General features: G+C 42.7%; 1 protein-coding gene across 2 annotated transcripts in view; it reads right to left on the minus strand.

Moving 5' to 3' along the window:
* Positions 1–3,554: 3,554 nt before the first annotated feature.
* Positions 3,555–21,708, minus strand: part of MTHFS (methenyltetrahydrofolate synthetase) — a 77,084-nt gene continuing 58,930 nt past the window's right edge. For both annotated transcript variants that reach the window (XM_030577829.1, XM_030577828.1), the window contains one exon: positions 3,555–4,026. In XM_030577829.1, the coding sequence (XP_030433689.1) occupies positions 3,803–4,026 (224 nt within the window). In that variant the 3' untranslated portion in view covers positions 3,555–3,802. The remainder of the gene's footprint in view (positions 4,027–21,708) is intronic.

Below are 21,708 nucleotides of genomic sequence, written 5' to 3' on the forward strand. Positions count from 1 at the left end.
CAGCCCTCTGCCCTGACCCCCCTACTCAGCATTCTGCCCTGCACCTCCCATACCCCCAGCCCTCTGCCCTGACCCCCCCCACACACTCAGCATTCTGCCCTGCACCCACATACTCCCCCAGCCCTCTGCCCTGATCCCCTCCACACACTCAGCATTCTGCCCTGCACCCCCTCTGCCCTGACCCCCCACACACACACTCAGCATTCTCCACACACACTCAGGGCTGCACCTCCCATACCCCCAGCCCTCTGCCCTGACCCCCCCACACACTCAGCATTCTGCCTTGCACGCCCATACTCCCCCAGCCCTCTGCCCTGATCCCTCCACACACTCAGCATTCTGCCCTGCACCCCCTCTGCCCTGATCCCCCCCCACACACACTCAGCATTCTGCTCTGCACCTCCCATACCCCCCAGCCCTCTGCACTGACCTCCCCCCACACTCAGCATTCTGCCCTGCACCTCCCATACCCCCCAGCCCTCTGCCCTGACCCCCCCACACTCAGCATTCTGCCTTGCACCTTCTGCCCTGACCCCCCCACACACACTCAGCATTCTGCCCTGTACCCCCGTACCCCCCAGCTCTCTGCCCTGACCCCCCACACTCAGCATTCTTCCCTGCACCCCCCCTGCCCTGACACCCCCCACACACTCAGCATTCTGCTCTGCAGCCCCCAAACCAAGCCCTCTGCCCTGACCCCCCATACACACTCAGCATTCTGCCCTGCACCCCCATGCCTTCCAGCCCTGTCCTGACTCCCCCACACTCATTATTCTGCTCTGCACCCCTATACCCCCAGCCCTCTGCCTTGACCCCCCCACACACTCAGCATTCTGCTCTGCACCCAACAAACCCAGCCCTCTGCCCTGACCCTTGAACCCCTGACCCCCCCTGAGCCTTCTGCCCTGATCCCCCCTCTCCCCCAGCCCTCTGCCCTGACCCCTGAACCCCCCCAGGTCTGGGGTCCCGGCCACAGGCTCTGCTCAGCCCGCTGCCGGCCTAGGTGAACAGAACCTCAGGCTGGCAGCGAGCTGAGCAGGCACGCGGCGTAAGATCAGCATTTTAATTTAATTTTAAATAACGCTTCTTAAACATTTTGAAAACCTTGTTTACTTTAAATACAATAGTTTAGTTATATAATATAGACTTATAGAAAGAGACCTTCTAAAATGTTAAAATGTATTACCGGCACATGATACCTTAAATTAGAGTGAATAAATGAAGGCTCGGCACATCACTTCTGAAACGTTGCCGACCCCTGTTCTACAGGTACAACTCAGTTTCACTTAAAAAACCCATAAAGGTCCTTCAGATGACAGTATATTACTATTACTCATTTCTTCTTCAAGATAAATTTGCCCTTTTGGTTAAATTCAAAAGGGCCAGACCTGCAATCCTGACTTACGCAAGAAATTTGGTTGAAGACAGCTGGGTTGTATCATTAAGCTCTATATGCATTATTAGCTGATGCATCCACTATTTGAGGAGTTCTATCTATTTTGGAGGTTGAACTCAATGGGTTGATCATTCTTTGCAGCCACAAATCTTTCCAAAGAGTTAGTCAGCAATGCATCTGAATTGGGACCTTTCAAATGCAAATATCCTCCTGGGCTGTTTCAAAACAGGGAATTCTGTCAGATCTCTTTATGGTTGCTTTCATTCCATGGAAGCCTTCATTATATTTGGGAGGAATTTAACTTCATCCTGAAGCAAATCCTCAAATCTATTGAATTTACAATTACATAGGATTTTTTAACAGTTATTGAGTTACTATGGTATCAAAAATAGAAGTGAAACTGAATACAACAGTTCTAGATTAAAAAGCCCATGTATATTGTAGGCATTATTTAGTTAACAAAAATTATCTGTGAAGTCTTAAGGGCTTTCTGTTCTGTAGTCAGTGCTTGAGGATTCATAGAATTTTTAATGTGCAAACAGAGTGAATTGGTTAAAATGAATGAAATAATGTGCCAGTTGAAAGAGAAATTATACATGTATAAAAATATATTGAAGGAGGCCAGGGTAGAATTGAAAGAAAATAAAGATTGTGTTCCCTTTCATTGTTACCTTCTGTTTATCTTTAATTCCCATATCTGAATATTACATTAAAACACTAACTACCACCACATCCTTTCAATGGATATGTTTCAGTGTTCACACATTACTTTAGATGGTGCATAGAGCCCAAGACTGGGACTATTCTGGTGCACTCCAATTCTATTTCTTACCTAGGACATGTACGGATAGCTATCTGGCATAGTGCTACAAAAAAGCTAGGTGCTGAATTGTGCACAGACAATTTATAAACCTAAATACTCACAGGATGGGCTAAATCATGACTATCGGATCTGTCCTGAGCCAGGGGCAACATCCTATTGTGCTGCCACTGGAGCAGCCCACTAAGGAGAGAGCAGTGTTCCTCCCACTCTCCATGCTGCTCCAGGGAAGGAGTAAACCATATGAGGTCTATACCCAGTGTGGCTTTGCCAGTAAGAACATCTCCACACTTTCCCACCCACCTACACAGAGCAGCTCTGCACTGCCCACTTCCCTTCCTGCACTGCTACCTGTAGCATAAATCGCACACGGAAGAGAGTAAGAGTCTTCCTTCTCCCCACTAGCTCCCCTGCAGAGCTGTGCAAGCAGGGTCATGATTCAGCCCTGAAGAAGCAAAGAATTGTTATGCATAGGAATACATTATCTGAAGCCAGATCTCACAGAAATCAATGGAAAGACTCCATTATCTTCCATTTGCTTTGGATCAGGCCCCTAGTCCTTTTTCCATTATAAATTAGAACAATTTATCCTGTTCCCTCTCCCCTTATGTCAGTTATTCTGCATCCCAAAAACATTCCCTTCCACCATCTCCAATAACCCCTTTCACCAATTTGTACCTATTAAATTGCTTTAACCTTTTCTGAGTCCATCCCTTTTAAACCCTATCACCCTATAGTAGTTGCTCTCCCTGCAATTCCTCTAGGCTTCTCTCTTGCCTTTCTTCAACATATTGTACCCAAATTTCATGCACTATTCCAATACATTATGAAGTAATGACCTGAAAATGATAGGTCTTAAATCAAAACCATTTCTGAGTTATAGTTTAAAAAAATGTTCAGCTTGAGAACTCATCTACCAAGTTTCTGCCCAAGGGAAATGTTTATGGGTTTATATTTGAAACATAGAGATTGGGTATATATTAACTGCATAGCTAGGGATCTGGCCATGTTTTTGCTAGCATACAGATCTTCTATAATTAGATAATGGTTTAACCACCAAGTATGTAACCTAAATTGATTTTACAATCAAAGGCTTTTTCTATTCACCTCTTTGTGATCATGTTAGTGTGTGGCTTACGTGGTGATTCCTTGAGTACTAATGTTTTGTTGATGGTTGTGCATAATTAAGTACTATGGCCATATTTGAAACTTTACTTCCAGTAAATAGTTGCTTTCAGATTGGATCATGAAATCTCATTAGTAACTGAGCTCAATTTTAAAACAGGGCAATAAAACAGCCATCTTAAATATTGGGTAATTCAACAAACAGAAACATGATCAGATTAAATTATCTTTATTTTAATAGTCACCCTTTCTTGTTTCTATTGATTCTAGAATAAGACTTCACAATAGATATTTGCTAATTAGAATGAGATCAATGCAGTCTTTATTAACGTGACTTTTTTTGTTGTTGTTAAAAATAGTGTATTTTATTGCTACAAAAATAATGTATGAGTATTACAAGTTTGTGCCTTCATATGAAGTCTTTCGTTGGTCAGTTTGTAGTCGGCAGTATCCAGATGCTTTTAGCTATCTTCATAAAGGATTTCATCTATTTGGATATCATTTTCTGCCACTGGCACTGAGTCACAGATCTGTTCCTTGAAAGCCAAGGCAATCGTGTAAGGTTTTCCTTTGGGATGATGCATGCATCGTTCAAGGAAGGTATCATAGTATCCTTTCCCTCTTCCCAATCTGTTGCCGCTTTTATCAAACCCAAGGCCTGGCATGAGGATGAGGTCAAGGCCTCCTGTTGGAAAAAATACATCAAATGAAATAAAGATTAGTGGATTAACAAACCAGTGCTGTGGATTTCCTTATGGCTTAAATATTTACACATATCTGCCAACATCAAGTTAAAATGCTGGTTTTATATTTTGCTAAATGCCTCCTTTTTCTTGCACGGATGAAACATACCTTGAATATTAAATCTGTAACTTTACATAGTCACTTTATCCAGTGACTATTAGATCAGCAGCAAAATAATTAGGCCTATGAAAAGCCTGAAGGGAAAAAAACACCTATCTTCAAACAAACCTAGTAAGTGTGGGAAGAAGCAGAAAAGCAACCCATAGTACCAGCCACAAAATGAAGAAAAAGAAATTAAAAGAAAAAAGATATAGAGGGAGGAAACTTCTTAACACAGCGGTAGAATTTCCTGTAATTGAACCAACCCCTGGCTTCCCATAAACCAAGCAACTGGGATGTGGTATGTTCTAAACATAGGCCACTGTGACAAACTTGCTACCTTATATCTAGGACACAGTGTATGCTCTTGTTAGCTAGGTCAGGGTTTTTTAAATGATTACTCAGTTATTGGGTTGGGGGGAAAAACACTGGTACTAGTAATAATCTTGCTTGAGCCATTGCTGTCGCTCCCATGGCTCAGTCTACAACCAGGTCCCTCTTACGCCCAGTCTCCTTGATTCATAAACTTTGGCTTATATGCTATCGGTCCCCGTTCTGTGGTGGGGAGCAAAGGCCAAAGAGGGGCTGAGGTGTGGAAATGGATGCATGCTTCCTCACCCTCCCCAAGGGTATCTGAGTTTGTGTGGGCACCATCATGGAGCAGCCACTCTGTATGGCATGTTCCCCAAAGTTCAAAGGATCTGCAAGCAGAAATGTACATAGGACGCAATGCTACTGTAAGCAGTATTAATTCCTCTCTTTGGCCTCTCCCTTCCTGAGAGGCATTTGGATGGGCAACAATGAACAGCTGCTAGGGGCTCCAGGCAGCAGCACAAAGGTGCTGACTCTTCTTGTGGTTGCATCAGGATCTATCAGCTTTGGTACTGAATTCCCCAGAGCCTGAGGGTTTCAAGGCCAGGCCCTTGCCCCTCTTGATGGTCACATTCCTCCCTAGTGAGGGCATTAGTCTTCTGAAACCCCAGAAGATCAGCCTCTTGAAATTCTATAAGAGCTTTTTTCTCTACATGTTTTTCCCATGAGAGGGGAGAGTTTATACTTTCATAACTGAGCTTCTAATCCCAAGTAGGTTAGCAGTTAGCTTGGATAGGAGATAAACCAAACTGCTGTTGGCTAAGAAGTCATTCTCCTAAACAGATGTGTGTTCTAATGTATAAATGGTAAAACCTTTACAGGTGATCCACCCAACCAGACTAGAAAAAAAAGCACAGTACATTCAGGATCAGATTAACCATTTTTTCCAGCATTAGTAATACTCTGGAGACTGATGTGGTCTGGGGTCAAACCAGTAGGGTAACTAGAATTTAGAGTCTTCTGCCCACCTTGTTTTGGCAGATGATTCACATGTCTGCCAGGCAGAAAAAGGAAACAGACAATGCTGAACTGCTGCCAAGTTTAGAGGCAGACAACATGTTGAGCACCACTGCTTGTCCTGGGAGTATGAAAAGTCCCACAAAGATATCTTCTGAACAAATAACCCTGGCTAAGCTAATGCCGCTCTTTGGAACCATTAGCATCATACTTATTGTTTCACAGTGTAAGGAAACAGTGTTCTGTCCGATGCCACTGTGGCAGAAAAAAAGATTAAAATGAGGAAGACAGAAATATATGGTGAAGCTTAGAAAACACAGCTGAACTGAAAGAATCTGGATAGGGCATTCATTAACATCCTGTTTACTGTTCCTTATTTGCATCCCAGTAATGGTGTTTCAGCAGTGGTGTTTTATTAAAGTTACTTGGTTACTGTACTTGTTCCAGGTATTTTTACAGCATGCCCTAACTGCAGACTAGCATCTGCCACCATCTTGAACTGCATTGTTCTAATCACAAACCAAGATCAAAACAGAACACCTAGTTGACAGATAATGCACTATGAGTCAGGGATGAGGCTCAACACACAAAGCAGTGTAGGGAAGGTTACACTGGAAATGCTACAGCTGAGTAAGGATGTTTCCAGGGTATCCACCTGATGGCACCCGATGTACAAGTACTAAACTCTGGAAAGTAAGTTAAAAATACACTCAGACCAACTCACTTGCACATACAGAGCAGACTGTCAGATTTCCTTGCACTGCTCATCATTACTGAAAGAAGAATTACCAGTGTGAATATCCATCCATTCTACCCTTCTGACTAACCAGAATATAAAAAAAATGCAAAGTGAGATAGTGGAAGCTGTATCTCACAAATATGGCTTGAGCCAGTTTAGTCAACTTGCTTTCTAAAAAGCCCAGGGAAGAACAGCAGGGAATTGGCCAATAGGAGGGCTGTTCTTACTGGTTCCCTCCTACCTGAAATAAAAGGGGAAGTGAGAACACTGTAGAGGTCTGAACATTTTGATTTAAAAGGGGAGACAAATGGCAAATACGAGTAAAATAGGCAAACAGAAGAGCTGGACAGGAGGTCTTAAAATGCAGTTGTACCTTAAAAAGTGACCCTGTAAAAACAGCATCATGAGGTTCCACGTTTATGGTGTCTCAGCCACTGGAGATCACATGTGCTCAGTTTACAAGTCAAAAGATACATTTGCTGGCAAGCCTGCAAACTCAGTCTGGGATCTAGGGGTACATCTACATGGCAATTAAAAACCTGTGTCTGGACCATGCCAGCGGACTTGGACTAGCGGGGCTCAGGCTAGTGGGGCTCAGGCTAAGGAGCTGTTTAATTGTAGTGTAGATGTTTGGGCTCGGGCTGTAGCCCAGGCTCTAGGATCTGAGCTGGGACGGTTGCAGAGCTTGGGCTGTAAACCAAGTGTCTACATCATAATTAAACAGCCCCGTGAGCCTGAGCCCTGTGAACTTGAGTCAGCAGGCACAGGCCAGCTGCAGGTGTCTAACTGCAGTGTATACATACCCTAAGAGTCAAGTAATCTCTTTCCTCCTTTAGCATTGTCACCAGTAATAAAGGTCAAATTCTCCGAGTTACCCCTGTACAGCCCTATTCCCTTCAAATTATGCCTCTGGTAACTCCTGCCTTTCATTGGGACTGCGTGAGTATAAATGACTGGCCCTGTGACTGGAACTTAAAAAACAATTCTGCTGATGATGCACAAGGAATAGCCTTGAGCACACTCTCTCTCAGCTGTGTTGAGCTCATAGGATAAAGAGCAGTAAAAACTTTTTAGTCACTAAAGTCAGCAGATATTAATATATGCAAGGGGAAAATTTCCAGAGTAAGAAGGTGCATTTTAAACAGCCACTTTCATTTCATTTTATCTGTATATTGCAAGCAGGAAGAAGGCAAGCGAGTGCTGTAGAAAGAGGGAATTGGCAGGACGATGCTGGGAAGAAATACATTTTCTGTATCACTTCACTGATGGCACAAGCCACACTTCAATGAATTTAGATGTATTAGTTTAAGAAAGTGTTGGGTTTTTTTCTGGGATCTCTAGAGAACTAGAATCTGTTCTAATGAGTGTGCCCCTCTGCAATCATTGCTTTTACGCTGAGTAACTCAAACAAGCTTGTGCAAATCTTCAATATGAAAAATGATGCTGTAAATATTGTAATAGGCACCCTCACACTTTTCCAGATGCCAGAGTGCTATAGAATTTCTTTGCCCTGACTCACAATGTACTGATTTCAAAACAACTCATGCAGCACAAGATTAAAATGAAATACCAAACAGGATTTCAGTAGAAAGATGACATGCCATAGCCCACGTCCAGACTACCCCGCCGTATCGGCGGGTTAAAATCGATTGCTCGGGGATCGATATATCGCGTCTAGTCTAGACGCGATATATCGATCCCCGAGCGCGCTTACATCGATTCCGGAACTCCATCAACCCGAACGGAGTTCTGGAATCGACACGGAGAGCCGCGGACATCGATCCCGCGCTGTCTGGATGGGTGAGTAATTCGATCTTAAATATTCGACTTCAGCTACATTATTCACGTAGCTGAAGTTGCGTATCTAAGATCGATTTTCCTCCCCTAGTCTGGACGAGGCCATAGGTGCTACCCTGAAAGGAAACTAAAGTCAGTTCAGGTAGCATTAGCCCCAAATCCTGCCCCCAGATCCCAATCTCTGTAATTTGGCTGAGTGCTAGAGAGCTCCATCAGAGAAGGATCAGAGGTGCAACCATATAATAATTCACACAGGGGTGCCAGGAATGAAGATGCATAAGACCACCATCTGCACTGAACAGGGCCTCAACAGGATAGTACAAGGTTGGAGAGGGAAAGTCTCTCTCACCCCCAGAACATTTGCCCCCATACATAGGATACTTGCGGTAATAGTGACACTCCAGGCCTGCCACCCAAGGACAGGCCTGCCACTCATGGACATGCTAGCCCCTCCTACCCCCATAGAACCATGCTCCACCCAGTACGGACCCTTGCATCCTATTTCCTTTTTCCTCCACACACAGATGGGTCCACGTCCACTGAGGGACAGAGTGGGGATTTGGGCTGTACTACGTAAACAATGATTTATTTTTGTTATCTTTCAAACCTAAGCGCAGTTTAAACTGGAAAGGAGAGAACAGCTGCATGCCCCATTCATTTGCCTTTCCATATAGACTTTTTTCCTCCTTCTTTGCAACATCCACAAAAAAAGACCATTATCAATGTCAAATATGAGGCTGCTACAGTAGGATTAAAAATCACTGAAAAGAAAATGAAAGTCATGATCTTTGAAAGAGGAATCAGCAATTATGGTGCATATGTGATTGAGAGTGAAGAATACAGCAGAGTTAACAAGTCTGGATATCTTGGAAGCACAAGCAGTGCTGATGGCCATCTCCATAAGGAAGTGAAAGCAAGAACTGGAAAAGCAAGTGGAGTTTTTCAAAACTGACCAATATTTGGAAAAATAAGAAAATTCATACAAGAACCAAGATAAAGATATACTGTGTTACTATGATCCTCACATTGTTACTTGGCAAAGAGATGCTAGTGGAGAATACTTGGTGTCAGCTGGTGGGATAAAGTAACTACAGCAGAACCTCAGTTACAAACAGTGCGGGAATAGAGGTTGTTCATAACTCTAAAAATGTTTGTGACTCTGAACAAAACATTATGGTTGTTCTTTCAAATGTTTACAACTGAACATTGATTTAATGCAGCTTTGAAACTTTACTATGAAGAACAATGCTGCTCTCCCTTTATTTTTTTAGTAGTTTATGTTTAACAAAGTACTGTATTGTATTTGATTTATTTATTTGGGTCTCTGCTGCTGCCTGATGGTGTACTTCCAGTTCCAAATGAGGTGTGTAGTTGATTGGTCAGTTCATAACTCTGGTGTTTGTAATTCTGAAGTTCTACTGTAATGCTGATGTGTTACAAAGGACTGGCCAACAGACTATAGTCACAATGATCCCAGAAAGAAGGATAAAGCAGTTTGGCCATGTTGTACTGATGTCAAAAAACTGTATTCCTAGACAAAACATTGATTGGATACCACTTGGAGGAAGAGGGAAAAGAGGAGGACAACAGATGACATATGAGAACACCCTTGAGAAAGATGTTGCTGTCATAAAAACAGACTACGAGGAAGCAAGAAACATGGTATTAGACATACGATGGAGGAAACACTGGGTTGCCTCATATGTCACAAGGCATGAGAACATTTAATAATAAAATTATATATAAAATATATAATCTGCCATATTCATGGCCTACTTATACAATAATACATTGTACTGATATAGCAACTTCCTTTCAAGGACTTTATACCTTACAAACATTAAATAGGCTTCACAGATGCCACCACCAGAAGGTTTATTTTCTTTTTTGGTTGTTCAGGTTGTGTAGTTTCCACACTGGGGTGTCGCTCTTTTAAGATGTCTGAAAGCATGATCCACACCTCATCCCTCTCAGATTTTGGAAGGCACTTCAGACTCTTAAACCTTGGGTTGAGTGCTGTAGCTACCTTTAGAAATCTCACATTGGTACCTTCTTTGTGTTTTGTCAAATCTGCAGTGAAAGTGTTCTTAAAACGAACAACATGTACTAGGTCATCACTGGAGATTGCTATAACATGAAATATACAGAAGAATGTGGGTAAAACAGAGCAGTGGATATACAATTGTCCCCCAAGGAGTTCAGTCATAAATTTAATTAACACATTTTTTTTTTAAACGAGTGTCATCAGCATGAAAGCATGTCCTCTGGAATGATGGCCGAAGCACGAAGGGGCCTACGAATGTTTACCATATCTGGCACGTAAATACCTTGCAATGCCAGCTACAAAAGTGCCATGCAAATGCCTGTTCTCACTTTCTTGTGACATAAATAAGAAGAGGGCAGCATTATCTCCTGTAAACATAAACACACTTGTTTCTCTTAGCAATTGGCTGAACAAGAAGTAGGACTCAGTGGACTTGTAGGCTCTGAAGTTTTACACTGTTTTGTTTTTGCGTGCATTTATGTAACAACAAAAAAAATCTACATTTGTAAATTGCACTTTCATGGCAAAGAGATTGCACTACAGTACTTATGATGTGAATGGAAAAATACTATTTCTTTTATCATTTTACAGTGAAAATATTTATAATAAAAAATATACAGTTTGATTTCAATTACAACACAGAATACAATATATATGAAAACACAGAAAAACATCCAATATACAGTCAAATCCCGCCATAATGCACCCCGCCATAACACAATCGCAGGTTAGCTCCCTTTAAGGTACAGTATAATACAGTATGATACTGTACCAATGGTCCCCAACACCATGGCAGGGGAGAGAAGCTGCAGCCCCGCACCTGCTGGGGAGAGAGAGCACCGGCGCCTGCAGCCCTGGAGTTCTCTGTCCCAGGCAGGCGGGAGCTGCGGCTCCTCTTGAAACGGGAGGGAAGCCGCGGCCCTGCACCTGCCAGGGACAGAGAGCACTGGCGCCCACAGCCCCGGAGTTCTCTGTCCCCAGCAGGCGGAGGGCCACAGCTCATCTCCCCTGCTGGGCACTAGGCAGCAGGGACACTAGACAGTGCACCTTAATGCACCGCTTTGGGGACCACCTGACTGATTTGAAACCCCACTATACCGCGACCCCGCATTTAGCGCGATGGGATTTTTTTGGACCCCAAGGGTCACGTTATAGCAGGGTTTCACTATATTTAATAAATTTCAATTGGTATTCTATTGTTTAACGGTGTGATTACAACTGTGATTAATTGCAATTAATTTTTTTAATCTAGATTAATTTTTTTGAGTTAATAGCATGAGTTAACTGCAATTAATTGACAGCCCTGATTCTTGTAACCGCACAGAGGGCCTTGCGGCTTGTGTAATATTTATTTGTTATACAGTGCTTTCAATCCCAAGATCACACGTTGATTTGGTAGCATTTGCCACCCACTTTCATAGTTGTGAATGATTGCAAATCAATGGAGAATCGAGCCCAGGGGGCATCATTTACTTTTGTGTTTAAGCCATCCTCCTGAAAAAGATATTCTCTCTCCACAGAATGGACACCATAAGCAACAAGAGACTAGTATATGCACCTGCCTTTTCAACACCACTCAATGCTGACTGCTTTTCAAAACGTATCCAACATCAGGGAATGAAAAGTTTCTCTGATCTCAGAGTTATGCAGCTCAGCTGGGTGACAGATCACAGAAATAAAAATATCTACATTTTATTTTATTTTTTTGTTAAAGCTTCACTTTTCAAACAGGGAAAAGCTCTAGCTGCTTGCTGCCTACAGTTCTATTCTGATTGCATAGACACAAAAGTTAACACACTCAATTGCCTTCAACATTAAAGATATCCACCCTGGTGGCATACAAAGCACAGAAACGGGTACCAGCAGCTGGAGACAGGGCTTACTTAGCTTGGGAAAGTTATAATACTAAAAGCTAAATGCTTGCAAAGGATCTATGCACCTCATCACATACTGAAATTCTTTATTTCCTTCTAAAAATAATCTCTCTAAATTTTAGCACAAGATTCATTTAAACATGGGTAAAATTTTCAAAAACATGTAAGGCCCAGATCCTAAAAGATATTCAATGGGAGTCAGGAAATATCTTTGAGGATCTGAGACTAAGTGACTTAGGGGACTATGACTGCACTTTCAGAAGTGCCATTGAAAGTTCATTGGAGTTAGGCATCTTACCTTGCTTAGGCACTTTTGAAAATCCCATTCCAAGACTCATTTTCAAAAACTATCTAATCATTTAGGAGCCCATTAACTTTCAATGAAACTTTGGCTCCCAACTGTCTAAATCACTTTTGAAAATGAGATGTAGCCTCCTAAATCACCAATGTGCCGTTCAAAATTTCACCCAAGATAAACCCATTGAACAGCATCCTCAGTTGTGACGAATGGATGGAGGTGGGAAATACACAAAGTGCTACAGAGTCACTAGACACGGAGTCAGATTTCCAGCAGTAGTTAGTAGCTTTCACTATGGCTCTTACAGACAAGATGCTGAACTCTTTAAAATCTATCTTCTAAAACCTGGCTACTTATTTTGGTGCCTAAATGGAAGCAGAGCTCTTTTGAACACCTGACCCAAGACATCATTTGTACTGACATCCAGGGGATGAAGTTTAGATGATTTGTTATGGATTGGAGGATCCAGCCATGGGTACTAATGATGCGAGTAATCTAGGAGTGCCTTTTAATAGTGGGGTAGTTCTTTTTGAGCCAATTAGAGCACACTCGTGGTTATCACTTAACATCATTCCTCATTCACACACAAAGTTGACTGACATTTATTTGGAAGTTTCATTGGCTCCGAGACTCACTTATCTCCAGTGCTGTGCTTTTCCCATGCTAGCTTAGCCCCAGACTAACTTTGGTACAAATTTTCCTAGCTCTGCCACTTGTTTGGTGGGGTTTTGGGAGAAGGACCAAGGTATGTTCTTGGGCATTACTGCAGGAAGGTGAGAGGCTTTTCTGGAGTGTTTGTACTTCTGTTGACTGAGGTACATTGCTACCTTTGATTAATGAAGTTTATTTATATATTAGTATTACTGCTTCTGGGTGGTTATTGCAAGTTTAATTATGGTCAGGGTGCTTGGAGCTTTTGTATGGGCATTCCTTTTTAAATGTAAGGTCTTTAGGGAAGGGACTGTCTTTTTGTTCTGTGTTTGTACAACAGCTAGCACAATGGTGCCCAGGTCCACAAGTGGGGCTGTTAGGTGCTACCACAACACAGATAATAAATAAATAGATAATAATGTTATATCTAAATAAATAAATAATTTGATAAGTAGCAGTGATGCTAGGCTGAGGGGTCTTTTCCCTGCATGATCTGGATGGGGCCAGCACAGTTGCTGCAGTTGTTAATAATGCTAATACTTCAGCTCTAAATTTTAGAAAAATCCTGAGCTTTTGTGGAAATCTTTGAATTCAAAAGCAGAGTCTTGGGTCATTGCAGAGGTTGCACTATCTGAGACGACAGGTGTAAATGAGAAACCTGCCTACGACAGGGCCCAACCCTGAGCATGTCGAGATCAACAGGAACAAACCCACAATCCTGAGCTGGGAACACGGTCCCAGAATTGTAGGGCTCAGTTTCAGAGACAACCCTCTGCCTGATCTTCTGGCTAAATGGTAGGGAGGAAATAAAAACAGTTAAAGCAATCAGTACTGAAAGCAAACTTGAAGGACCCTGAGTGTGGGAAACCTATAGCTATGCTGCACTTTCCCGTCATTGTGTCTGGGACCCATGTCCTGTAGCATATACATTTAACAATGGGAGATGTATTGTTCTTATCAATCTGCCCTGCTCTAATGAGAAGGGAGACAAAAACATTGCCCTCTGCTGCAATTAATAAGTCATTTGAAAAAAAGTTATTCATCCAGAACCAATTATGCTGACATTTACCAGTAATGCAAGTGATTACACAAACATCAGCAATTATGTATTTTGACTTTCCCCCAGCCAGTCTGCTAAAAAGCAGAAAAAATCCCCTGAACAGAAAGAAAATTCATATCTAATAACTCACGTTAGCTCACACAATCAAGCCCTTGAAAATCAGTACCAGTCGCTCAGCAAAAAAGTCACACCTCCCTGGAAATAGTAAGCTAAAGCACAAAGGGCCAGAACCTCAGCTGAGGTAAATCCACATAGCTCCACACTGTCTCCACTTTGCTGTGCTGACATAATGAACTACACGAGAGACACAAGTTACCTACGTAAGAAATATCATTGGCTCTTTTTCTGCCATTTTAGGTATTTGCTGGGGTGGGGGGTTAAGCCGCTCTTCATATAGACATTTCTATAGTTCTCACTGCCATAGTTCCCTTACAACCTCATACTCATTTGTTTTATGGGACTAACCTTCAGATCTGGTTTTATTTGAAAAAAATCAACTACCACAGCTAAATTTAAATGTGACTATTTAATTGCCTTTCTCTCCAGATGTGCGATCTGCAGTGAATGTTTAACAATGCAGTATTCCAGGCACCTTGGCAGCATTTATTTTGTTTATTAATAATCATGCTAATTATTCTAATTATTGATGTCCGGTTGTTTCTTTGGAATGAGGTTCCAAGAGAGAGACCTACCATTTATTCAACACACGCCAGTAAAGGGTATCAATTCAAAACAAACTGCTAGATTAGGGTTGCCACCACTGTATTTCAAAAATACATAGTCTCTGCCAGTCTTCGCTTGAGCCTCTAGGGGTGTGTCCCGTCTCCTCCCCAGTCCTTCCTAGGGGTTCTCTCTTGCCAGTGTTGGGTGCCGCAGAGAACCTAGGACCTCAGGCAAGTACCAGGAGTGGAGTTGGAGGCTGCAGTTGCTGGTCTTTGCCTGCTGCTTAAAGAAGTGGTGGGGTGTGGAGTGGAGGAAGCTACACCTGCAACCTTCAGGGACACGGTTTCAGATTTCAATGGGAGGGGTAACTTGCAGCAGTGGTCCAGAGACAGAGGGGTGGTAGACCAAATTTGAGTGGTGGCGTGACCTGGGGCACCAGGTCAAGTTGCCAATCAGCGGCACTTTGCAAAGTGAAGTGCTTCTCCTTGCTGGATTTCAGATGCTGGAGCAACACACTGGACCAGTATGACAGTACTACAACCGTGGTTGAAATATGGGATAAAAGGCATGCCATACTGATTTTTAGTATGGACAGCTTTTTATTTAAATGAGGGATGTTCCTTATAATAAAGGGACAGTTGGCAACCTTATACTAGATAGTGAAACCTCAATTCAGTAAACCATCCTACTGAGTAAGGGCCTCCTTCCAAAGATCACTGAAGTCAATGGGCTGTGGAACAGGCCCTAAAGCACATGCTTAAGTCCCATTGACTTTATTAGGACTTAAGTACATACTCAAATGCTTTGCTCAACTGGGCCCTATCAGAGTAGAAAGTACCAGATAACTTATTCCTCCCTCTACTCTCCATGTGAATCTCAGCAATTGGGCACACTGCTCAGGCTTGTATTCTCTTGATCAGTTTATTGGCACTTGGATTTATTTACAATGTTAATCAGCATCCTGAGTTTTAAAGGGCTACAGCCATAATTCTTCCTTAAGTACTCCAGTCCAGACCCTTCCTCCAGCACAAAAGCCCACATCACTGCACTGTATGCTGAGGAGTTCTTTGGAGCCAGGAGAAGAACTCCTTACCACCACAGCGCAGGATGATTCATGCTGCTTCGTAAACACTGCTCCAGACCTCAAGGCCAGAAGAGCCTCTGTGGTGCCTGTGCACCACTCCTCCTGCAGAAGGGATGGCCAGTGAATTCACATCACAGCAGGTCCACAGTCCTTGCTACAGCTGCTTCCTTGGCCCACCTCACTGTCAAGTCCCCAGTGCACAGGGAGTTCTGACAGAGCTGGACTCTGTAGCTCAAAAGAGGTGCTCTCTTGGAGCCCCTGCCCCCAGCAGTGGAATCACACTGGTTACACTGCAGGCAGTGCCTTGTGCATGTCCACAAGAGGTGTTGGTGACCTATGTTGACATATTCTCTATGCCAGTGTTTCCCAAACTTGGGATGCCACTTGTGTAGGGAAAGCCCCTGATTGGCCAGGCCAGTTTGTTTACCTGCCCCGTCCACAGGTCCAGCCGATCGCAGCTTCCACTGGCCAATGGGAGCTGCTGGAAGCGACGCGGGCTGAGGGACATACTGGCTGCCGCTTCCAGTGGCTCCCATTGGCCTGGAGCTGCGAACCACGGGCAGGCTTTCCCTACACAAGCAGCAGCCCCAGTTTGAGAAACACTGCTCTATGCAATATCATTCACTCAGAAAAATCCCAGTGGAATATTGTCCCTTTATACATTAAGATCCCCCAAAAGTATATCCATCCAATACAATCACTCAGAGTAAGTTAAATATTTTGTGTTATTACTTCAGTAAAATATTTTTCAGAAAACAGATTCATCAGCGTACTCTACAAACAGGTATTGAGCAACTCAGCATTTATCCGTCTACTCATTCATGTCAATGTTTTGTGTCAGCACGAAACATTAGTCTTCACAATTCACACTTCACAATTCCTGCTGAACTACGGCTTAATAAAATATTTACACCTCTCCCTGAGAAACTACATGATCCCCATCAGTCATACAGGTGTAAAACAGATGAGTGGCAGAAATTCTCTCATTAGTAAAGTTGTAAAAATACACTAAAAATGCCCTTTGCTCAGCTTCTATTCCAATATGCTGAGATAAAAACAGAATGAGAATGTTTATTTGTATTCCCTTTTTTAAAATATACATTCTTGTAAATTTTGTGCCCAAGAATGGGAAAGGCTTACAGCACTGGCTGGAGCCAGATATGGAGTACGTGTCCATACTGCACAGACATTCCTACTAGCTTCACCAATAAATATCCTTTCATTTACAATCAGGGCCTCTGGTGGCATCATTTTAAGACTTGAGCCAAAACTGTTGCTGGTTTCACAATATGAATAAGACTATAGTAGGGATCAGACTGAAACCATCACATGCTGCCTTTCACTTGTGGTTTAAGCTATATGTCAGCTCAGGTTTAAAAGTTTAGTACGTTCCCTTTTCAGAATTTGCTAGGAGAAATGCCATTTAATTGGAATGGTTCTTTGAAGTATTTTCATAAAGTACATTATGTAAGCAAAGCACGTAAGCTACATTCCTCACTTAAAGCCATTTAAAATACTTTCTGGTTCTGAGAGTCCAAAATAAAAGAAATCATTGCTTAGAAACCTTCTGGTTATCTGCTTTAATATTTATTTCCTTGATAAGTGAGTTATTTGCTCCCGTAATTCTGAGCAAAGAGGCTAGAATAACTTGACTGGGAAAACACAGATAGTGAAAGCTTTCTGGCACTAAGGGGTTGCACCTGGGTCCAAATGCAAAGTTAAGACAGCAAAATACCTGCTAGAGCCAAAAGGAGGAGGACAAACCTGTGCAAAAGCAACTTTGCAACATGTTGATACCTTTTGTTGGATCAGCAAATGCTAGGTCACAAAGCTTCTGCTTTAAAGAAACTTGCAACAGCACTGACATTTGAAGTGTTCATGCCCAAATGGATCTTACACTTGTAAAACATTAGAAAAAAATATGAGGATTTTAGGCTTGGTCTACACTGCAAACTTTTTTTTCTGTACTACTACGTCACACTCAGAGGTGTGAAAAATCCACACCTCGAGCGATACAGTTATACCGACCGAACTCCTGGTATAGACAGTGCTATGTAGATAGGAGGTCTTCTGTTGAAATAGCTACTGTCTGTTGGGGAGGTGGAGTACCTACGCTTATGGGAGAAGCTCTCCTGTCGGCATAGATAGCATCTTCATTAAGCACTGCCGCTGCACCTCTGCAGTGCTGTATGTGGGGACAAGCCCTCAATGTAGATGACATTTTCAAACCTTATTATTCTGCTTCTCTTTAAAGTGTACAGATAATAACGATACAATCAATAAAAATGACTAAATCAAAATATGACAAATAGTTTGGGAATTTTTTTTTTTTTTTTTTTTTTAAGATTATGCAGTGTTACTATCAATATTTCTACTCCATTGCTGGAGCAACTAAATTGCCTGTGAAATATAAACCATTAAGATGTAAACCATTAATTTCTTCTTTGATGCATAAACATAACTCCCATAAAGAGTTAGTCCACAGGATAGAAAGGTTAGGAATATTTATCTGGCAGGGTTTATTGTGCATGTAGTCAGCAGGTAACTGCACCACTGCCATCTGTGTCAGACACGTTTTATCATCACAATGACTGAGAATGGCTGATTACTTACACACAAACCTTGTACAGACGATCGGCTTTATAAAAATGACCACACCTGGAATCCCAGCACCCACTCTGTGATTGCTCATTTTTTTAAGACATTGGGTTGGAACATTTGCTCTCCCTTCTGTATGACTCCAATCCTAAACAAGATTTTAATTATAGGAGACAGCAAATATGACACTAGCTCAAGCTACTAAATCTGTAGAATCCTGACACCTGCTGGTAAAGGGAAATCATTGCATCACTTCAGAGCACAAAAGTGCTGGCTTGATGGGTCTAGTCCTCACATCACAAATACTCAAAATAATTAGTCAGCACAAGTTGGAATTGTTGAACCAGAATGTGATGCTCCCGCTGAGTTATATCCTTACTCACATTATGAAGCAGCAGGAGAATCATCCCGCATTCTGGCGCTAAGGAGTTCTCCTTCTCCAGGCTCCAAGGTACTTTCCAGTGTACATGATGAGGAGGTGCTAGGAGTTAACTGTATAACAAACTGGTCCACTGCTAGTCGTCTCAGCAATGAGGACAAAGATTAAATGGGCCAAGGAGGGAGGAGATCTTCTCTCCCTAGAGATGGTCCATCCAAGACCAGGCTGAAGCACACTCTTGGGCAGCATGGAGACATAGCCACTCCTATTGCCCATACCATCTCTACTCTATGGACAAAGAAAGGGATACAGGCTCCAATGCTGCCAATCCAGCTCTACATTTACTCCAAAAGTCATGAACAAAAATCATCTGTAAGAATAAAGCAATGAAGATATAATCGCTCTTTAAATTAGTCTCATGGAGGTAGGAAGTAATACTCGCATGTCCAAATTTTTCTCTTAAAACTCTGATGTAGGTCTCAGGCCATAACCCAGAACAACTTGTTATTTGCTTTTGAAAGACTTCTGTATCTAGGAGACAGTACCAAGAAAATAACAGTGTTATTGTTCACATTGTAATAAAATTAGCCCTCTTCGAGACAAAACACTTCAGAGCCACTTGCAGTGAATTTACAACCTTTTACTATGCCATTTCCACTTTCCTTTACACTTCAATTAATTACAGAAGAAGTAATCCTTTCAGTTGTTTTCCTGAGTGAGAGAGATTAACAAGGACATTTTATGCAAGGAGAACAGTGATACAACACTTAAAGTGGGATTAAAAGGAACAGCAACCTTTTAAAAAGAGTTAATGAACTTTACAAAAGCGAACAGCTTTAATATTCCAAAGGCTTTTAGAACTTCAGCAACATGTTGTTGGTTAGATGTGCGGTTAGAATTAAGCCATATTTTGTTCATGTTCTACAGGCTACACAAAAGAAGTTCAGAGTAAAGAAGTTTAAAACATTACAAAATGATGCCAGTGAAATCCACCTGCTTTTGTACTATCGCAGTTCATTTATTTATTACATTCCAAAGAAAGAGAGAGCAGCAGTGGTAAGGGAAATGTGCTCAGAAACACATATGATACTAAAGTCCCAAGAACAGCTAAGGGCACAACTAAAAGTGCACATAAAAATCCAGGAGCGGGTGCTGATTGTTACTAAACAGACTCAGGCAGCTGCTAGAACAGGGGTGGGCAAACTATGGCCCAGGGGATGCATCTGGCCCTTCGATGTTTTAATCTGGCCTTGAGCTCCTGCTGTGGAGCCAAGTCTAGGGCTTTCCCTACTCCGGTGTTCCAGCTGGGAGGGGGATCAGGGGCTTTCCCTGTTCCGCAAGGCTCCTGGAAACAGCAGTATGTCCCCCCTCCAGCTCCTATACATAGGGCAGCCAGGGGGCCCCAACTGCTGCCTCCACAGCTCCGATTGGTCAGAACTGCGGTCAATGGGAGATGAAGGGGCGGCACCTGCAGACAGGGCAGTGTGCAGAATGGCTGGCCGCACCTCCACATAGGAGCTGCAGGAGGGACATGCCGCTGCTTCAAAGAGCTGCTTGAGGCAAGCGCCACCTGGAACCTGCACCCCTACCCCCTCCTGCACTCCGACTCCCGCCCCCTACCCTGATCCTCCTCCCACCCTCCAAACCCCTCGGTCCCAACCAGAGAGCACCCTCCTATACCCCCAACCCCTCATCAACAGCCCCACCCCAGAGCCTGCACCCTAACCTCCTGCTCCAGCCCAGAGCCTCCTCCCACACCCTGAACTCCTCATTTCTAGCTCCACCCCAGAGCCCGCGTCCCCAGCCGGGGTCCTTACCCCCTCCCACACCCTAATCCCCAATTTTGTGAGCATCCAGGGCCCGCCATACAATTTCCATACCCAGATGTGGTCCTCAGGTCAAAAAGTTTGCCCACTCCTGTGCTAGAAGCTACTGTAGAAGCCAAGATCAAGAGCAGGCAATTCTGTATGACTCATGTCCTCAGTCCAAGAGCCAGCCGGTCGAATGTCATATTAGGAGCTGGTGGAAGCCCCCCCATCTCTCAGCCAAAGGATGGAAAATAAAAGAAGGCCAGTAGGACATGGCTGCTATCATGGCTGGGTCTCGAACCTGTACTGTTTTGGCTACAGGTATTATTCCAGCCTTACCTATTAAGAAAGCTCAAGCCAAGCTAGTGCAAGTCTGTCTACCCAGGCTGGGAGGCTCACTCCCAGTTACAATGCAGACATATTTTATAAGAAAAAATGTATGGTTCTCTGTGATGTATTTTATGGACCTAAAGGATATGGAGGGTAGATTTTGTAACAACTCAGGAAAAAGGTATAGGCATCCATATGGACTTCTCAATGGGCAGAAGCAGTCAAAAAGCAAACATTAGGGTGTATAAAGAAACAAAGGAAATAATACTGAAAATATTATACTGCCATCACATAAATCATATTACATATACCTTCGCCTCAGATACTGGATTCCATTCTGGTCACCCTCTCTTTAAAAGGAGACAGCAGAAATAGAAGGGGTTCAGCGACCAGTGGGAAGAAATCTCAGAGGTCCAGAAAAGACTTATGAAAAAGAGACTGGAAAGACTGAGATGGTTTAGTTTAGAGAGGAAAAAAAAATCAGGTGATATGATAGAGCTTTAAGAGAACAATTAATATTATATAGAAGGTAGATCAGGTGGTCATAGTTACCCTCTCATAATACAAGGACAATAGGCCAGTTGATTAAATTGAAAGGTAGCAAATTTAAAATGGATACAAGAAAATATATTTTTACATTACACATAATTAACCTGTGGAACTCATTGCCACCAGGCAATATTAAAGCAAAAAGCTTGGCACAATTCCAAAAAGGATTAGATTCTTATAATAATGACGAGAAAGAGAAAATATGGACACATTATTACACAGCTACACACTCAGGGGTTTCTCACACCTTTCACTGAAGTATCTGACATTAGACACTACCAGAAATAGGATACTGAACAAGACGCAACACTGACCTTATCT

Source organism: Gopherus evgoodei, chromosome 10 (assembly GCF_007399415.2).
Source record: "Gopherus evgoodei ecotype Sinaloan lineage chromosome 10, rGopEvg1_v1.p, whole genome shotgun sequence".
Lineage (NCBI taxonomy): Eukaryota > Metazoa > Chordata > Testudines > Testudinidae > Gopherus > Gopherus evgoodei.